Source organism: Anomalospiza imberbis, chromosome 24 (genome assembly GCF_031753505.1).
Source record: "Anomalospiza imberbis isolate Cuckoo-Finch-1a 21T00152 chromosome 24, ASM3175350v1, whole genome shotgun sequence".
In the NCBI taxonomy this organism is placed as follows: Eukaryota; Metazoa; Chordata; class Aves; order Passeriformes; family Viduidae; genus Anomalospiza; species Anomalospiza imberbis.
In genome coordinates, this window is record NC_089704.1 from 3,428,909 (window position 1) to 3,448,176 (window position 19,268).

At 44.5% G+C, this 19,268-nt stretch overlaps 1 protein-coding gene across 7 annotated transcripts in view; it reads right to left on the reverse strand.

Moving 5' to 3' along the window:
• The window catches only part of NCAPD3 (non-SMC condensin II complex subunit D3), a 34,734-nt gene that overhangs the window by 6,096 nt on the left and 9,370 nt on the right, over positions 1-19,268 (reverse strand). For 3 of the 7 annotated variants that reach the window (XM_068172010.1, XM_068172009.1, XM_068172005.1), the window contains exons 14-31: positions 18,053-18,126; positions 15,890-16,024; positions 14,540-14,760; positions 12,449-12,640; positions 12,069-12,166; positions 11,858-11,973; positions 10,378-10,485; positions 9,324-9,438; positions 9,125-9,232; positions 7,180-7,418; positions 5,798-5,877; positions 4,435-4,572; positions 3,982-4,115; positions 3,635-3,834; positions 3,087-3,197; positions 2,523-2,681; positions 1,620-1,789; positions 143-267 (exon numbers count right to left, since the gene is read on the reverse strand). In XM_068172010.1, the coding sequence (XP_068028111.1) occupies positions 143-267; positions 1,620-1,789; positions 2,523-2,681; positions 3,087-3,197; positions 3,635-3,834; positions 3,982-4,115; positions 4,435-4,572; positions 5,798-5,877; positions 7,180-7,418; positions 9,125-9,232; positions 9,324-9,438; positions 10,378-10,485; positions 11,858-11,973; positions 12,069-12,166; positions 12,449-12,640; positions 14,540-14,760; positions 15,890-16,024; positions 18,053-18,126 (2,523 nt within the window). The remainder of the gene's footprint in view (positions 1-142; positions 268-1,619; positions 1,790-2,522; positions 2,682-3,086; positions 3,198-3,634; positions 3,835-3,981; positions 4,116-4,434; positions 4,573-5,797; positions 5,878-7,179; positions 7,419-9,124; positions 9,233-9,323; positions 9,439-10,377; positions 10,486-11,857; positions 11,974-12,068; positions 12,167-12,448; positions 12,641-14,539; positions 14,761-15,889; positions 16,025-18,052; positions 18,127-19,268) is intronic. The other 4 variants (XM_068172012.1, XM_068172006.1, XM_068172008.1 and 1 more) reach the window with 3 other exon arrangements.

The following is a 19,268-nucleotide window of genomic DNA, read 5'->3' on the forward strand; positions in this document are numbered from 1 at the left end:
GATGCACCCCAGTGAGTGAGATTTGAAATGCACTCCAGGCAGTGAGTGAGATCCGAAATGCACTCCAGGCAGCGAGTGAGATCTGAAATGCACCCCAGACTCTGCCCGGGGCCGGGCAGAGCAGAGCCAGGGCCGTTCCCACCTTTCTGGCTGCCCGCTGTGCCCGCTGGCAGGCTGCTCCCCACGCTCAGGCTGCGCTGCTTGCTCCTGTCCTCCAGGGCCCTCCTGGCCGAGTTCAGGATGGCCAGCGTGCTCAGGGATGCTGCCCTAGGGCCACAAAAGGACAGCAGCTGGGATCGCCCCCTGAAAGCCTCATGAGATGCAGGAGGGAAATCTGTGCCCTCCCTCATCATCTTCAGCAGCAAATAACGGGGTTATGCTGCAACACTCGTGACTTTCAAGCCACTCTCTGAAGAAAGGATCAGCAAAGCGGCAAAAGTAAATGTAAATATATAAATAAAATAAAGAAGTAAAATAATAGAAAATAAAAATAGAAAATTATATATAAATATGTAATATAAAACTCTAATATAAAAATATACAAGTGTAAAAAATAATAGAAAGAAATTAAAAGCATAAAAGTATAAAATATATAAACTCTAATATAAAAATATACAAGTGTAAAAAATAATAGAAAGAAATTAAAAGCATAAAAGTATAAAATATATAAACTCTAATATAAAAATATACAAGTGTAAAAAATAATAGAAAGAAATTAAAAGCATAAAAGTATAAAATATATAAACTCTAATATAAAAATATACAAGTGTAAAAAATAATAGAAAGAAATTAAAAGCATAAAAGTATAAAATATATAAACTCTAATATAAAAATATAAGTGTAAAAAATAGGAAGAAATTTAAAATATAAGTATAAAATAATATATAAAGTTTAAAATCAAACTATAAAAGTATAAAAATAATCGAAAGAAATTAAAAATATAAATGTATAAAATATATAGTCTGATATAAAAAAATAAAAGTATAAAAAATAAATAATAAAAATAATAGAAAGAAATAAAAGCATAAAATAATAGATAAACTAATATAAAAATATAAAAGTGTAAAAAATAAATAATAGAAAGAAATTAAAAATATAATAGTATAAAATAACATATAAAGTCTAATATAAAAGTATAAAAATAAATAATAAAAATAATATAAAATATAAAATAATATATAGTTTAATATAAAAATACAAAAGTATAAAATATAAATAAATTTAAAAATTCTTAATAAATTAATGTAAATTTAAAATATGAAATTATATACAAACTTATATAAAAATAATATAAAACCATAAAATATAAAAATAATAAAAATACAATTAATAATAAAGATAATAGACATTAAAATATAAAATATATAAGCTCTAATATAAAATTATTATAAAATTAGAAATTATAAATACATTAAAATAAAACAAATAATAAAATTATATCAATACATTAAAAATATATAAATGAATATAAAAATAATATAAAATACAAAACCATAAAATAATCAAGAACAAGCAATACAGAATATAAAACAATACCTGAAATATCACATTTATCTCCAAATATCAAGTACAAGCATCCAATAACTGTAACATACCAGGTGACAAAGAGCAGCCCATACCTGCGACCCATCAGCGGCTCCTTCAGCGCATCAGCACGGGGTGTGGCAAACTGGGAAGGGCCAGGGGGAGGGATGGAGCCAGCTGTGGATGGCCTCCCACTCCCTGAAGCCTGAGCATTGGTATTTTTGTGGCCACCAGGAGCTGCAGCTCTCTCCAGAGATGGAGACTGCTGTGGAAAACAGGGGGAAAAAAAAAAGTCACGTCTGACACTGGATACGAGAGCAGAAAACCCTGCGAGGTGCTTGGACCTGAGCGGTTCAGAACTGCCCCGTGTGTGTGATGGATGGAAAGGCTGCTGGGGAGAAAATTTATTGGCCAAAATTTTACCAAGAAGCGAACAGGAGGGCACATGTCCTAGTTTAGAGGTCTATAGATCTGTAAGTGCTCTTCTAAGGTCTGCAGAGAAATGAACTTCCAGGCTAGAAGTCACCTCATCTTAAGGTAGGGATCTAAAATAGCTCAGGACAATTGACTCACCTTTATTTCTCTACACTGAATTTCAAAGAGTATCTGCATGACTGGGACGGGTTTGATTTTCCACTTTGTAGACACCTGAAGTCAGACAAAGTGAACTCTTCTCTTTGTTACCAGTTTATCATTCTGGGAGCTGAGAGAATACAACATTTAAGCCCAGCCAGTGCCAAATTAGACTCAGTTTTTCCTTTGAATTGAATTCTTTCTCCATTAATCATTTGCTGCTCCTCTTGGCTTTGTTTGTTGATGTTCTAAGGCTATTAAATGACTCTGAAAGTAAAGCTTCTGTCAGGAAGCACAAAGAAGGAGGAAAACCCTTCATGACCCTCCTGCTCCAAGTGCTGGGACAGGGTCCCCAGGCAGGGCCTGGGCGTTGTGAGCACAAGAATTTGAGCAGAGGAGACATGTAGGGAGTTAATGGCAATAACCACCTCTCTGTGGGCTGCTGAGAGCTGCTCTTGGTCTGACTCCTTCTCCCTGGCCAGCTGCTCTTCATATTTCTTCATGTCATACTCCAGCTCAGCTGCCAGCTGTTTGTCCACAGCAAAGAAGTCTTTGATTTCATTTCGGTAATCTTGCATCATTTCCTGCAGCAACAAGGAATGTTTGGACCCTTTCAGAAATCTCCCCCAGCTACTGATTCACATCCCCATTCAGATCACAGCTGCCTGGGAGCAAAAGGAAACACCAGTTGGTAGAGCAGAGGTGTTTTTTAACAGACTGGAGAGTTTTAACTCCAATTTGTTCTTCAGAACACGGAAAAGCTTTCCAGCGTTTGAGCTCTCTTCCTGCCCACATTCCACACTGAGAGCCTTATCTCCAATCCCTCCACCTCCCACGTTATTTAACACAGTGGCAGTGTCACAACATCCTATCTTCTGAATCCTTCCCTCCTAAGAAGGCTCTTGGTTGTGGCAGTGGTTGCACACCCAGCACATTAACTCCAGAGAGGATCAAAACATCACGATCAGCAAGAAAACACTTCCCCTTACCTGAAGGTAGTTCATCAGGTCCTTAAGAGCTGGGATCCTCTTCTGCTCCATCAAGGACTTGAGTGATGTGATTATTGGGATGATGTTTTCGATGAAATTCTTCTTTTGAACCTTTTTGTGAACAAGGCATGAACAGTTATGCGAGGCAGTGAAGGAGAAGCCACTCTGAGGCTCCACCAGAGGAGTTATCCCTCCACAGCCAGGGAATCTCTGTAATTAAGGCTGCTCTTACACCACACACAGGCACAGAGGCTTTTAACCTAAGTGGAGCCTTTTTCAGATGCATCACTAAGTCACACTCAGATCTCACAGTGAAGGCAAATTGCCCAGAGGTACAGGAAAATCATTGTTCCGCTCAAATGCCTCACCAAGGAGAGGGGTGGGGAACAAATCCAGCTCAGCACAGCTCCCCTGGCTCCTGGGAAATGCACTTCTGATCCCTCCACCTCCAGAACAAGCATCCCTCACAAATTCTGCCTTCGTATTGTGCTTTTACAAGACACAGAGGTGCCCAGCCCTCTTCCCACAGCACAGCAAGTGCCCCTCACCTGCGAGATGAGCTTCTTCTGGGCCACCTGCATGACGGCATTGGCCATGGCCATCTCATCTTCGTCAGCCTGAATGTCTTCCTCAGGTTTGGACCTCATACTTGAGAGCTTGATTTCTTTGCAGCTGAGGACTGCAAATGTATCTGAGAGCAGCTCGCTACCTTCCAGGTCCAAAGGAAGGACCTCATCCACAAAGCAAGCTGGAGGACACAGGCAAGAAATAATTTGCTTTTCCAGAAGCAGCAGTGATGGGCAAGCCAGGAAGATAAAACTCCTGGATCATGAGCTTTTATACAGACACCAGTTTTTTGTTTGGCAGATTTTTAAAGGCATTTTTAAACCCTTACCTAGGATGTTGTGGCTGATCTTGGTGGTGATGCTGAACCTCTGCTCATCCGTGAAATGGTTCAGCAGGAATGTGTAGATCCTCATCCTCTTCTCCTTGTTATCCTTCCCCTTCAGAGAGAAGAGCTGCTTCGCCCTGTGGCAGAGCACGACATTTTACAGAGGCCCAAATCACATTATGCCAGCTCCCAGGAATAATGAGACCTTAAATCAGCCAGGGATATTTGCATGTCACTTTTAAGACCCATAAACCTGCTAGGACAGCACACAGTCCTACAAATTACAGCAGTGTCACAGGGAAGGCAGGACACAACCCAGCACTGCTTCCCCTGGCTTTTTTCACTCTGTTGCATGGATAATTATCAAGTGCCACAAATGCTGTGCTGTCACCGAGAGCTGCATGGCCAGACAGCCCATAATTTAGCAAAAATTAGCCAGGAATGTGCTCAACTGACCGCAGGCTCTGGGGGAACCTGTTGTACTTCTGATGTTTCTCGTAGCTGTTGAAATGGAAGATGCACTCGATGAAGTGCTGGGAGAACATCACGGGGTTCCTCTTCAGCAAGAGATGCACCAGGCAGAACTCTGCAAACCTGAAGAGGAGGAGAAGAAAGAAATTATCACTGGATAGTTTCCAAAAGCCACCCCTGAAGCTGTGTAGGGCTCTCAAGGCAGGAGGATGGTTTTCCTCTGCCAAGTCTCCCTCAATACCACATTTAATTCTTGCCCAGCTCACTGACTTCTACCCTTTTCTCAGAGGGACAGACTTTTCCAGCATCCACAGCACTTCTCATTTTTATGGCCATCAAAGCAAACTGAGTCAGAAATAAATCTGAACTTGAATCCAGGCACAGCATTTTAATTATTTAAATAACCTGAGTTCCACTGTGGCTGAGACACAGCACTCAGCAACAAATTAATCACCAAAGGTCCTGCAGGAGCTGCAAGGCAACCCCAGGCTTGAAGAACGTGGTTTTATCTGGATGCAGTCTCCAAATGCAGATGCAAAAGGAAAAGGCTCTCAAAGAAATGGGAGGAACACGATGCTGCAATGCCACCATCTACTGGAAAGACATTTTTAGGTATTAAAAAGACACCGAAGAGAAAAGGAAATGTGAATGGTCATTGACAAAAGGTTGATTGTTCTGGAAATATCCATCTCAGATTGATGGTTCCAGGCAGAAACAAGCAGCAAGGTGTCCAATCCTCCTCTGTAACCCTAATTTCTGCATGACCTCCCCACCTGAGAGAAACCTGTCCCACTCATTTCTCACATAACAGAGCAGCTGGAGACCTTGAAACCTCCAAAAACTTCATAAACATGCACTTAAAATCAGAGTGCATAATTCCTCTGACACATCATTTGACAGGTCATTCCTCTGACAATTACAAGATGTGGCAGAAGGCTGAAAAGACAGGGCATGCAACATAAGGAAAAGGAAACTGCAACAAAATATTTAATCCTAGTTCTTAAACAAACCCAGCACTTGAGACAGAGCCTGTCAGAAAACCATGAGGAAGATTTCATAAGGGTCTCTCAAAAAAATCCTTTTTCTCTGGATAACAGAGTTCTAAATAGAGCAGAGCTGAACGTTTTGAGGACAGCCAAGGACACTCTTTGGGACTTTCAGATGACCTGGAAAGAGGCTCATCATCTCTTTGCCACCAGTGCAGACCCTAAAGAAGTGAAGAGGTTAGAGGGATAATCTGTTTATCACTGGAACTTCTCCTCACAATGTGAACGTGCCAAGACTGAGACAGGTTTTGAGACATCTCTGACCTTCAACTCCTCCATCATTTCACAGCTGGGATTTTTACCTGGCAATATCTGGGTTTGGATCCACCAAGACACTGACAAACCGAAAGAAGAGACAGTCCTTCCATTTCACAAACTCCTCCTGTGAAAATCAGCAGACAAAAAAATTAACAACCTGGGCCAGGAAAATGTAATGTGAACCTCCAAACTGTAGTCAGGTAAACGAACAAGCTGTAAAGCCTCAGCCAGGGACACATAAAATAAACCCCAAAACAACCCCAAGTATTTCGGGGGATGCTCTAAGCAGCATGCATGCCACAGCAGCACATCAAGGTTTACCACAGGTATGAAGAATAAAGTAGAAAAATGAAAAATCTGCTTTCCCACCCCATGGCAGGTCTGCTCTTCAACACTGTTTTTAGAGCCAAATGCACTCCAAACCTGCCCTCATGTGAACTAGAAGGGTAAACATCTCGAGCCTCTCAACATTCACACCTTCAGAACAATCAGCAGAGACAGCAGGGAAAAAAAAGGTGTTGTGGTGTGTGGATATTGACAGCCTGGTCAGAGAGAGAAAACCAGATAAACCTTTCCAATAATTATTCTGGGGAGTTTTGAGAAAGCTAAGAGAAAGAAAGAAAACAATCCTGCAGCTGGTGTTTTGGACAGTTGTTTTCTCATAAGATGTCTACCAAAGGGTGTCTTCTAAATTAGAGGGGTGTTGATTAAATGACCAATCAGGTCCACCTGCATCAGAACAGTGTAGTGAATTTCTAATTTCTAATAGTAATGAATTTCTAATAAACTGAGGTTAGCCTTCTGAAGAGACCTAGAGTCTGTGTGTCACTCATTCACCCATCCCTAAAACAACAGCGACAGTGGTGCTGCTTACAGCCATTGACAGAGAAGTGAAACTGGAGGGAGCTCAAAGAAACCAAGATGAGAAAAGGGGTAACCACTGACTAAAAATAACCTCATTATCCCGCCAAGGTGTTGTTGATTTGACTGCAGGAAAGCCAGTCACTAAACACTGCTGTCTTGATTTTTAAAAGTGTTTTTTTTTAATATTTTTTTAAAGTTCAAAAGAGAAAAAAAAGCTAATTTTATTTCTAACTCCACAATATATAAAGTTCTAAAAGTGACAGTGGATTGGAGGGTGAAATTACTACCTCTCCAACCACACTAGTCAAACGAACAGTCTACCAGTTCTCTCCTCCCACAAAGAAGAATACAAAACAATCATTACTTACTGTACAGCGCACCAGTAGAAATACACAAACATCAAAAAGCACAGAAAACTTTAAAAAAAAAAAAAAACTCAAAACTTTCCGAAGAAAACAAAACCCAGCACTTTTAAAAATCGAGACGGCAAAACCCAGCTTCCAACACCCCTAAACTCAGCACGAATTCCAACCCTGAGGCGGCGGGGTAGCGCAGCCATCACCTGCAGGAGGCTGGTGAGCAGGATGAGGGTCTGCCTGCGGATGAAGGGGTGCGGGTCCCGCAGGCACAGCGAGACGTTGGGGACGTATCTGTCCCCCAGCGAGGTGTAGCGCACGCACAGGTCGCACAGCACCAGCGCCGCGTTGTTGCGCACGGCCACGTCCGGCGACACCTCCAGCTCCCGCGCCAGCGCCCCGATGCACTTCTTGGCCAGCTCCTCGTGCTGCAGGCACAGCTTCCCTAAGGAAATGACACTCGTTGTGATGCCTGCCATTTTTCTGGGGGGGTTTTTCAAAGCCTGTGCTGCACTAGGGCGCGTGGAGTGGGGTGAACTCGTCGCCTTTTGGCCAGGCAAAACAATTCCTCCTCTAGGGCCCCCAACAGCTTCAGGCCCCAAAAAATATAAACAGAAGTGGACTGGGGGGAAGCAAACCATGAATGACTTCGTTACCTGAAGCTGTCACTGGAGGACTAACCTTGATATGCAAATAGGCCAAACTCATATCTGTCTGAAAACTCATCATCCATTTTCGGTGTAGGCTCTGTAACCCTGCCCAAGGTGTATCTGTGGAAGGCCTCTAATAAATACCTGTTTTACTCTCTTAACTCTGTCTAGCCTCTGTTCTAGGCAGCCACTCCAAGGCACCACCAGAGTAGCAGAGCTGGGATAAATTCTCCTTCCCAGCCCAGCTTGCTGCCTCCAAAATGAGCCAGGGAAGAAATCAGGAAGTAAACAAGGGAATAAACAAAAAACTCATGCTGGAACTTGATGAGCAATCTGCACGATCTCTCAGGGAGATGGTACTTCAAGTTCTTCCAAACTCCCCTTAGACCTTTAGAGTGGGTCTCTATGCCAAATTCCCTCCTTCACAGCAAACTATTTCTGTGTACAGGGTATTATTCAAAGCAGCTAAAAAGAACAGCCCCAGCTGTCATAGGCATAGCAGGGAGACACCCACCTCTGAGAGCATCACTGAACCAACCTAAAATAAAATAGCCTGCAATAGTTCTAACATCACTTCTCCCTCTTCCCAAACTCTGCACAAAAGTATTAAACTTTCCAAAGCAATTAAGGGAAGAATAATGCTGCCTATCTGCAAAAGAAACTTGTTCCTAACCAAGGAAATATTAAAACCCAGAACTTGCACTTGGTATTCCTCAGAATCCTGGGAATGCAGCTGGCCAGACTTCTCTGAAAGCAGCATTTCCCTCACATTGAGGAGAGCAAGTATTTGAGTGCAGTCACCCTGCTCTAAGCTACATCAACAGCACCAAGTTTTCTTCACCCTCTCTAGAGCATCTTACTGAAAGTGAGATGATCCTTCAGCACCCAGCTCTGAGTACAAGGACAGCACAGCTCTGGGGGACAATGCTAATTATTGATCACTATTAATGCATTAACCACCTGGAGAAGCAGAGCTGGCAGGGTTCTGATGGTTTGGCCAACTTGTTTCCATGGATATTTGCATTGCTAAAAGCTCTGAGCTGGGCTAATGCCAAGAGAGCACTGGAGCTCTCTGTCACAACTGCCAGAGCTTCACATGGAATTATTTAGGTTGGAAAAGACCTCTGGGATCATTGAGTGCAACCTGTGACTGATCCCTACTCTGTCACGCAGCCCAGAGCTCTGAGTGCCACATCAGGCCTTTCCTGGACACCTCCAGGGATGGGGACTCCAAACCTCCCTGAGCAGCCCCTTCCAACGTCTAACAACCCTTTCCATGGAGAAATTCTTCCTCGTGTCCAACCTGACCCTCCCCTGGCACAGCTGGAGGCTGTTGTCCTCTTTTCCTGTCCCTGTTCCTTGGTTCCTCCCTCCTGCCAGGGAGCTGCAGAGTGACAAAGTCCCCCCTGAGCCTCCTTTTCTCCAGGATTCTGGGCAGAACTTCACCAGAGAGGCTGAGATACATGAAGGCCCATTTTTAGGGCAGGATGATGGCACTTACCTAAAGTGATGAGCGCGTGAGCCCTGACCACGGGAGGCATGGCTGAGCCCCTGAACTGGGACAGCGGCTGGGAACTGGGGATCTCCTCACTGTCTGTGCAAGCAGACACTGGAAAAGAACAGGTGAGGGATGGAATCAGGGCCTGGCACACAGTGGTGCCTGTAAATGCAAAGCTAAAGGCAGAAGAAGAGTGGCTCACCATGGTCCTCGCTGCCAGAGGAGGCCAGGATGGACTGAACCAGCAGGAAGATGTGTTTGCCCACCCTGGCTGGGCACAGCTGGGCAGCCTCGCCCAGCAGGAAGAGGTGTCTCACCTGCAGAGAGAAAGCAGCACTGCAGTCAAAAGACAGAGGCTGAGCTGCAAATTGTTGTAGATGTCGGCGAACCCAATGGGAAGAATGCTGATGTCTGACATTTCAGAAGGCTGAATGATTTCTTTATTATAATTATGCTATGATACATTAATAAACTATATAAAAGAGGATACTAAAAACTACATGCTACTCTCACTATCATATCTAACTCCCTCACAACTCGTGACCCTGTTCTCCAGAGTCCAGACACAGGTGGATCTCAGTGGCCATCAGGCCCAAACAATCCACAATGATCCAACCAAGCAATCACTCCAGGTAAACAATTCTCCAAACACATTCCACAAGAGAAAATCAAGGAGCAGAAATAGAAATTGTTTTCTCTTCCACTTCTCTCTGTGCATCTTTATAAAAATCCTGAGAGAGAGAGAGAGAAATGTGCTTGCCACAGCAAATTAAGCCAGCAGGAGTCAGTTCTTCTCCAACAACAACTCAAAATTCCCTCAGTCCTTTCAAGGCAGTGGCTGGAGAACAGAAGGGGAGGCTTTGGAACAGAAATCTTGGGTGGGTGTGTTTAATATGCTCCAACACCCCCCCTCCATCTAATGAGACTGAAATACTCCTCAAAGCATTCCATGCATTTTACAGACCTCTCTCCCAAACAGCTCATCTGAGAAGTTTGAGTGGAAAAGCAAGGATAGAAAAACCACGTCATATATTAAAAATACATGGGGTGCCATATCCTTAAAGCAGCTGCTGGTGTGTAAAACTGCTGTGGGCTCCCAGGCCCTTAAATAGGAATTCATCACACACACAGGCCATGCACATTCCTGTGATCACAGTTCTTGGCATGGATTTTGAGGAACACCAGTTCCAAGCACACCTCCACCCTTTAAATAATCCTTGAAGGGGATTATTTAAAATAATAATCCCCAAACTTACCAAGAGATCTTCCTGCAGCTGCCCTGCTCCATCCTCTTTGAGGACTATGTTGGAGATGTAGCTCTCACAGGTGGATACCAAATCTCCACACACCTGGTTGAGCAGCTCCTGTTCCGTAATTAAACAAAATGAATTCAACACTTTATTAATTAAACAAAAGGTAGCTGTAATATCTGTCCACACATGAATCCCGAATATCAAAGTCTTTATGTGCTTTTAATAATCTGGATCCCATTAAAATCAATCTGACAGTGCCTTAGAGCTTTAAAATTCTCCCTGCACATCAAAGGATGTGTGCAAGTGTCAAAACACCTTGGAAAATTTGGCTTTTAATGATCCACAGGCCCAAGTTTACTTCATTATAGAAATCACACAGACTTAAACAAAAAGATTTAGGCGACTGTTTCATGTGCACCCAACACATTGGAGGTGTCTGTGGGAATTTTTAGATGTTGCTTGAAAAAAGCAACTCCATTAACAAAGAAGACATGACGTGAATTCCAAAGAGTGGAGGGGAAACACAGGAAAAGCTGATTATCTACTGCACTCTGGTGAATATAAAGCATCATTTTTGGTTTTCCACCATCTAAAAGTGGTAATTTTAATAACCAAACACATATATAAATGGTAACTGTTAGAGTTGATGGAGTGGCCAACTACAGGAACATCTGCATTTCATATTCAGCCAACACTCTGTGGTGGCTGTACCTACAGGGGAGGATTTTCTGATTGTCAGTTTAAAAACCCAAAAACCATCACCCCACCCTGCCTTCTGAGGCACAGAGGGTTCAGTTTTGCCCGTTATTTACTGAACTTGATTGGGATGCTTATTATAAAAGAGCTGCCATCTATACTGAAAGAGAAATATAAAACAGACATGAAGAGAAATCCTTAGGGACAGAGACCTGCATCAATTTTAGCTTCTTTGCAATTGTGTCCAGGCTGAGATTTTTATTTTACCAACAAAATATGCCTTAACTTCCCACTATGGGAGCAGAACAGAGCTATGGCATAAAACAAATGGAGGCAGGAAAAAGTTATGAGCTAGTTATTAACTCCCTGCTTGGTCTCCAGGAAGAGGTCTAGGAAATATGTGTATTTCCAGCAGCTCTGATGGAGAATACTCAGAGATTAGAGCATAAATCTGTGGCTTCAAACTGGACCAAGCCCAGCAACAGGTTTGCTTCAGGAAATTTCCTTTAGGAATTCTGTAAACTTGGACAGAAGGCAAATGCAAGGTGTTTCAGAGGTGTGTGGGGGGAATACATTCAAAGGCAGAAGTTTTCTTACAAGCCCAGGCTTAGCCCCAGGATGTTCTCCAGCTCGAGTGCAGCAAAGAGGCAGAGCTGAGCAGAGCAGGCTCGAGCTGCTGGAGTCTGAGCCCCTTTTTTAGAACTCATCATCCCACAGCCTGCAGACAGCAGCAGACACCCCCTGAGTGGGGAACAGGCTATTTTAAAAGGTGTATTTTAAGTCCCACCTGTGCCTCCTCTGGTGCAGCTGCAGAGGCCTGGCAGAGCTTCTGCAGGGTCTCCACAGCTGGGCTGATCACCTCCAGGGGACACTGAGACTCCTTCAGCCAGCTCTGGATGTTCTCTGGAGATGGCATCACACATAAAAATCAGCATTTTCTAAGCTTTTCAAGTGTTTGTGGAGGCACAAAAGCTCTGCAGGTGGCCAGGGCCACTCACCCTTCAGCCCCTGACAGCTGCTCTTGGGGAGGTGCTTGGCCACGTGCCCCATGACACACAGGACGTGTCCCACGGTGCCACTGCTCGTGTTCTGCTGCCTGCAAAAGCAACGGTGAACTCTGAGCCACTCCACCAAATCACAGCTGAGAAATCCTCTCACCTGGGACATGCATTATTAAGGCAGACCTGTCAAAGCCACTGAAAACTCAGAGAGCTTGAGGAAAGAGTTGGTTACTGCACGGATCTCGAGGCCTTTGCTGGATTTCCAGCTGCAGAAGTGACAGTTTGAAGAAAAAAAATGGGATGTAAGCAGCTAAAAGGCAATCTGTGGAAGGGCACTAAGGGCTCCCTGGCAGAATGGAGTCAAAGCACACACTGACCTGCTGACACTGTCCCAGGATTCGATGATCTTGGAATAATCCAGCTTGGGGGAAGAACCTGCCACCTTGGCAAGCAGCATCCAAGCTGCCCTGGAATGCTCTGTCTCCACGTGAGACATGACATTATTGATAAAAGCGGAGGTGAACTTGTTCTGCTTGGACCACATAAGGAAGGCTTTGCTCAGGTAACGGCTGCAGGGAGGAAAGGAAAGTTTAGCGAGGAATAAAAAAAAACAGTCAGTAAAATCCAGGAAAATCCAACACAACAAAGCTGCTATTGCCTGGCATTGCTACAATTCACACTGAAAATTTCCACATTTACACATATTTTCACTACAGACCCGAGATCCCTGCATGGATGTTGTGATCTGGGGCAGTAAGACAGGAGGTTCAACTGGTCCCATGACACATCAGGAAATTATAATTTCAGCAATTTGTAACCAAGTCTTTCCAGCAGTTATTTAATATCCAGAGTCATAATGATGCCTCAGGTTTTAGGTTTTCTATTTTTCACATTCTGTGCTGCTTCAGTGTGTGGGTCTGGGGTTCACATGAGGGGATGGTGAGCTCTCTGCATAGAGCAGGGAGACAAAACAATTCCTGCTCCAGCTGGGCACCAAGGACAAATGATCCAAATCTCAGCCCCAAGAGCACAAACAACGTGGGCTGGAGAGAGGAAAACAAGCAGGATGGGACTGCACGGGCTAAAGCTGGAATGGGACAATGAACTGCAATGTGCCAATGGAGCAGAGCTGATCACAGTGAGAGCCCCCGGGAGCGCTCGTGCATTTTGGGACCATTTGGGTTCATCTTGGGTGCAGCCCTGGCTGGGCTCTTGTGCTGCCCAAGGTGGATCCATGGAGGAGATCCTTTGAATAAATCCCTGCTTTATTCTTCAGCTCCATCTAGTCTCTGCTCTAGGCCAGCTTGCACAAGGCATCAGTAGAACAGCCTAAATTGGAAGGGACCTTGAAGATCATCTCATTCCACCCCCTGCCATGGATAAGGGCACCTTCCACTAGACTGGGGTGCTCAGAGCCCCATCCAGCCTGGCCTTGAGGACTCCCAGGGATAAAGGGACAGCAGAGTCATGTCAGGCATCACAGGCATCACAGCCTGCTCATTTTTCTGCACAACCCTAATTATCTACTCCACACTGGTAGAGCTGTGAGATTTCTCAAGCTGCAAGGTCCTGCAGGGTCAGGAGGAAGAAGGTGCCAGGAATGTGCAAACCCTGTTACAAAATGGCCCGAATTAGAGCAGTGACAGCTCCCCACACTGGCACGGCAGCACCACCGGTGCCTCATCTGCTATTTCTGAGATATTATGCCCTGTTGACTAATAAACATACAGCTGTCTTTAATCAATGTTGTGTCCTTGTCATGCTGTGTGTCATCCCATTTCTCCCTCTCCTTCCCACGGCGTTCTGCGGCAGGCAGGATAATTCGATTTGTCACAAGACAAGTAACATATTGTACATAAGAATTAATACAAGGTGATGTTCTTGCTTTATATATCCTCTCTCACTTCTGTCAGAGGAACACCTCCATTTGACTTAAATATTCATGTGCTATCAGTGCATCCAGCATGGGATGTAACAAAGAGCAATTCAGTCCAGGGAAAGAGCATAGGTAACAGGAGCAGCAGGTAAAAACACCTGACAAAAAACAAAGAGGAATTCTCCTTGTCCATGCTCATCAGCCCTGTCCTGATGAGACAGGGAGCTGGCAGGGCAACACAAGCACCTCAACGTGGTAGTTTCCATCCCCAGAATGCTACTGAGGCTTCCAAGCAGGGAATTTAAGCAGCTTCAAAGAAATCCCTGAGAAAAATTTGGTTTCTTGTCCTCGCTCAGCAGATAGCACGTGCATTTTAACAGCGTGTGTGTGAGCTGTGGTACTTCGTAGTCTGTGGCCACACAGGGAATGAGAACACAAACTCAGACTCTTATCTTAGTCCTCAGTCAATAGGTAATTTCCTTCTGTAAAGGAAAAGTTGTGTATTCTAATGGGATTAAACGGAGAAAAAAAAAAACTTCTGGGTTTTATCCCCGAATGTTAACATAGGCAGGAGAGGGAAAAATGCACTTACCTCAGCTCCTGGCTTTCTGAAGACAACAGGGAGAGCAGATCCCACGCCAGCTCCTGCCTCCCATCATCACTCCTGGATTTATGGTAAGGTTTTATGTGCTGCAGCACGAGCTGATCAAGGCAATCCAAAGCCTTTTCTTGGACAGAGCTTTCTCCATCCATCACCACAGGCACCACTCCATTCAACCAGGCCTTCTGCACCAGGACATTGCTGTGCTGAGACTGAGAAACACGTTTTTAAATCATATGGGGATCCTAAATGCACAGATAAGACCAGCAAAGGCCTCCAGGTTCAGCTACAAACTTTGAAACTTGAATTTTAATCAAGCCCAGCAGTGTGGCAGCAGGTGGGACAGAGAAACTCAGCATCACAAGGTCTTTAATCATTTCTATGATAAATACCTGGTGTTTCTGCTAAAGTACTGCAACACTTTGTTTTGAGACTCTATAAAGAATTATAACAGGTTTGCAATAAGGCTGTACAGCAGATGATTTAGCACTAAAAAAAAGAGCTTTGCTTAATATAAACCCTGTGCTCCAAGCCTGAGTTACAAACCCTTTGTGAATAAATAGAAAAGAAAGAAAAATATAGCATTGCTATCATCCACACATTACATCTGAAAGTGATTCAGGGTTTTTTTTAACTTGAGAAGGCCAGCAACATAAACATTTTCTTCATGACACATAAATCAACAGCCAGAAAAAATCAGTGTTTCCAACAGTTGGAAGCACTCTGCATAAATCACAAGTAGGTATCAGAGTGAGTCATGACTTCCGAGTCAAAAGGTAATGAAAAGAATTAGAGCAGCCTAAAAGGCAACTCCCAGAGTGAACAGCTGATTGGTGAGGTCCCTCCTGCTCTCTCCCCTCCTGGGTGTGGCAGAATTCCTGTTCCCCTTGAAGCCTTAGGATTTCAGCTTTTATATTTTTCAAACCCTGTACTGCTTTAGGGTATAACTCTAAACTCCATATAGAGTGTCAGCTACTGTTCTCCCGTTTATTCAGACAAAACAATCCCTCCAGGGCTCTAACTCAAGGACACCTCACTGTCTCAGGCCCCAAAAAGTAAGAACAAAAGTGAATTGGAGAGGAGCAAACTGAGGGAATACTTCATTAGCTGAAGGTGTAATTGCAGAATTAACCCCTGATGTGTAAATGGACCAAACTGATAATTGTGTGAAAAACTTGTGACCACTGTCCACCCTGGGTGTAGCCTCTGGCTGCCCAAGGTGTACCTGCTTAATAAATGTCCATTTAATAAAATTTTATAAAATGGGCATGTATTAACCCATTTATTCATCTCCACCCCGTGCACCCCCAGTGCCAGCAGCCGCCCCCAGCCCGCCCTCACCAGGAGCAGCTCGGTGATGGACTGCAGCGCCTGCTTCCGCACCGACACCGCGGGGTCCCGGCAGCGCTCCTGCAGCACGCCCAGGTCCTCGGCCGTGCAGGGCATCACCCCCTGCTTCAGGATGCTCACAAACACCTGCCAGGCAAACAGCAGCACTCAGTTGCATTTCAAAGCTCCCACGAAGGGTTCCTGTCGCAGTCCAGGACATCCCTCTGGCTGCCCTGGCTGTCTCCAGACCCTGGCAGGGGGCTCGGGGACCTTGGCATGAAGTCAAAAACACCTGTGGCTTCGATTTTAGCCCATGGGAAAAACTGCCAACTTTGTGTGAGGAATTACAAGCCACAAGGGTTTGAGTAGTGTGGTAGTTGAGTTAACACAGGGCGGAAAAGTAGAATTTTGGGGTTTTTTAGAATGAAGTTCACGGGGACAAGATGGAGGGGTTTGGGCATGTCCCGAGCTCCTTCTTGCCCTCCATGTCTTGCTGTGATGGTGACACTTTTCTGTTGGTTTAAGGTACAGACACACTGCCCAACAGAAATGACAGATATTGGCACGTTACTGTAAACTTGGCACACGGAGTTTTGGGTATAAAATGTGAACACCGCCCTGAGGGCAGACAGAATGCCATGGCCGACCTGCTGGACAGAGCTCAGCAGGGCAGAGAGAGAATGTGATAGATAAGGGAAAATAAACAACCTTGAGAAGCCGACCCTGCGCATTCAGACTCCTTCTTTGGCTGCTCGGGCTGGGAGAACAAGGACTTTTACACTCTTGGGGTCATCCCGACACCCAGACCCCGAGAGGTTCCCATCTGTATTTACATCTGCAAGCTGGTTGGTTGGATTTGGAGCAGAACTCAATGAAAAGAGTTCGAGTTCCATTCTGGTGTTGCCATTTTCACTGATCATCACAAGCTACATGTGTTCTACTTGTGGAACTTTCTTGGGGGCAGCTTAAAAACAGGGGGTCAAAAAAGCCCTTGTCCCTCCCCACTGCTTTGCAGCCTTCAAAATCTTTTCATTAATTATGGTAGGAACACCTTAACCAGACAGAATGACTGAACGTAACAGGCATCTCATTGCACTTGCCTTGATATTTGGAACAATTGTAAGGAGGGTAATTGGGAGTGCAAACCCAAGTGATCCTACCTAGACCCCCGCTGTCCTATTTAGGCTCTAAGTTCCTGTTTCACAAGAACACAGCTGCCATGAACTTCCTTCTTTGTCCCCAGATCCCCTCCCATTTTGGACCTCACTTAGGGGGTTGACCCACCATTTAGGTTCATGCCAGGGGCACTGGGTGGCAAAGCAAAAAGACAATTTACCCCCTGCCAAGGCCAGCCAGAGATTTATCACACCCAGAGTGAAGCAGCACATTAACGATTCATGCGTGCTGGGCACAACCAGAGATGGAAAATGAATCACAAAACATCATTCCAGTCACTGCTGCTCTGGAACAGCAGCTGGAGAGGGAGAATGTCACAATTTCCCCTTGAAAGTAACGTGCCTCTTGTATGAGCCACAGTTTTTCCTTCATAATAAGGAACAGGATTTATTTTTATTCTTAATCAGAAAGCATTAAAATATGAATTGCAAAGCCCTAACTGGGAAGCTCAAATCAGTGTGTGAATTGAGGGGGAAGAGCTGGGGTGAAGAGGACTAACGGAGGAAGGCAGTCAGCAGCAGACTCCTCTTTTTTAAAACAAGGAAATTTCCATTGAAGCTTCTCTCTTTAAACCTAATGACTTCATTAAAGAAATGAGCAGCAAGGAAAGCAGCACAGAGCTCAAAAAGAGGCTGGATATAACCTAATCCCTTTGCTAACAAGGTCAAAACAAACTAAGCAGCTAATATGCTTCAGTTTATGAGGAAGTCTCTTAATTGAAATGCCTATTGACATTTGACAAGAACCTCTCCTTGCAAATGACGGAATAACAGAACGCCAGCAAGGGTACTAGAGAAATTTCCATCATTATGCCTGCATTATTTACTTATCAGGAGCTAGTAAACAAGATCTTAAATGCCTTGAAGGCACTCTGCAGGGAGAGCAGGAAGCTACAAGTGGGCAAAATGAGAGAGTTTGCAGCAAAGCTGTGGCCTAATTAATTATTTAACAATTTTGGGTCATCACTGAGAGCAGGGAAGGATGCAAACCCCACCCTACCTGCAGGGCAGATTTCCTCACGTTGGTTTTCTCATCTCCAGCTCTCATTCTCAGCATGGCCATGACTTCTTTTTCTATCCAAAATGAGGATAAAAAGGAATTACCCCCACGAAGAAGGAATTACCCACCGCACCAGCTGGAACCACACAATCCCAGGATGGTTTGGGTGGAAGGGACCTTAAAGCCCATCTTGTCCCACCCCTGCCATGGACAGGGACCTTCCACTATCCCAGGCTGCTCCAAGCCCCATCCAGCCTGGCCTTGGGCACTGCCAGGGATCCAGGAACAGCCACAGCTGCTCTGGGCACCCTGTACCAGGGCCTGCCCACCCTAAAGCAGCACAAACTCAAGGCAAAACCAAACCCAAATGGTTCCCCAAAACTTGCAGAAGGACTGAACAAAGCACAATTAAAATCACCCAGAACAATCCAGAACGAGGCATAAGCCAGAAGGAAAAAGAAACCCAAACCATTTCCCCACTTCTTTCATTTGAAAACTCAATATATCACAAAAGAAAATGATGGAACAAATTACTTGAGACACAGAAAAAAAAAAAAAAGTGAATCTGTAATTTCTGACCTCTTCCTTTGTCTATACAAAAGATGTCAGGCTACCTTCAGAGTCTGAGAGCTCACCAGATGACTCAGGCACAGTCTGTGGCTCAGGTAACCCTGGTACCTGTGGGAAGAGCTACCTGGGCAGAGCTCAGACAAAAGGAGCCAACACAGAGCCAGGGGAGGCTCTGCAGAGCTCAGAACATCCACAACCTCCTGGGAGTTTTGCCTCAGAGCTGCACACAGCAGCAAGCATTACTGTATGAGCTGCTGTGTGTTACAGAGGGAAAATGACTCCATTTGGTAACTCCTCGAGGCTGCAGAATGGCAGCTGCAAAGAACCACCTCAGAGTCTGCAAGGAAACCAGAACACATCTCTCTTCCTTGGATGTCATGTTAGGGCTCAAATTTTACTCTGCACATCCATATTCATACTTATTTCTGTACGTTGGCAGGGAAAAAATACATCATCAAGGCATTAAGTTATTAAATGACACACGACTGAATACACAGATAAATTATTTCTCACATTTTGAATCACTGGGCTATTAACTGGCCATAAGGACTTCAAGCATTTTACCATGGCTTTTAAGGTTTTTATTTATTGCTGTTTGTCAGATTTCCCAAAGATATGCCAAATTTGGAGATCTGTTACTTAGAGA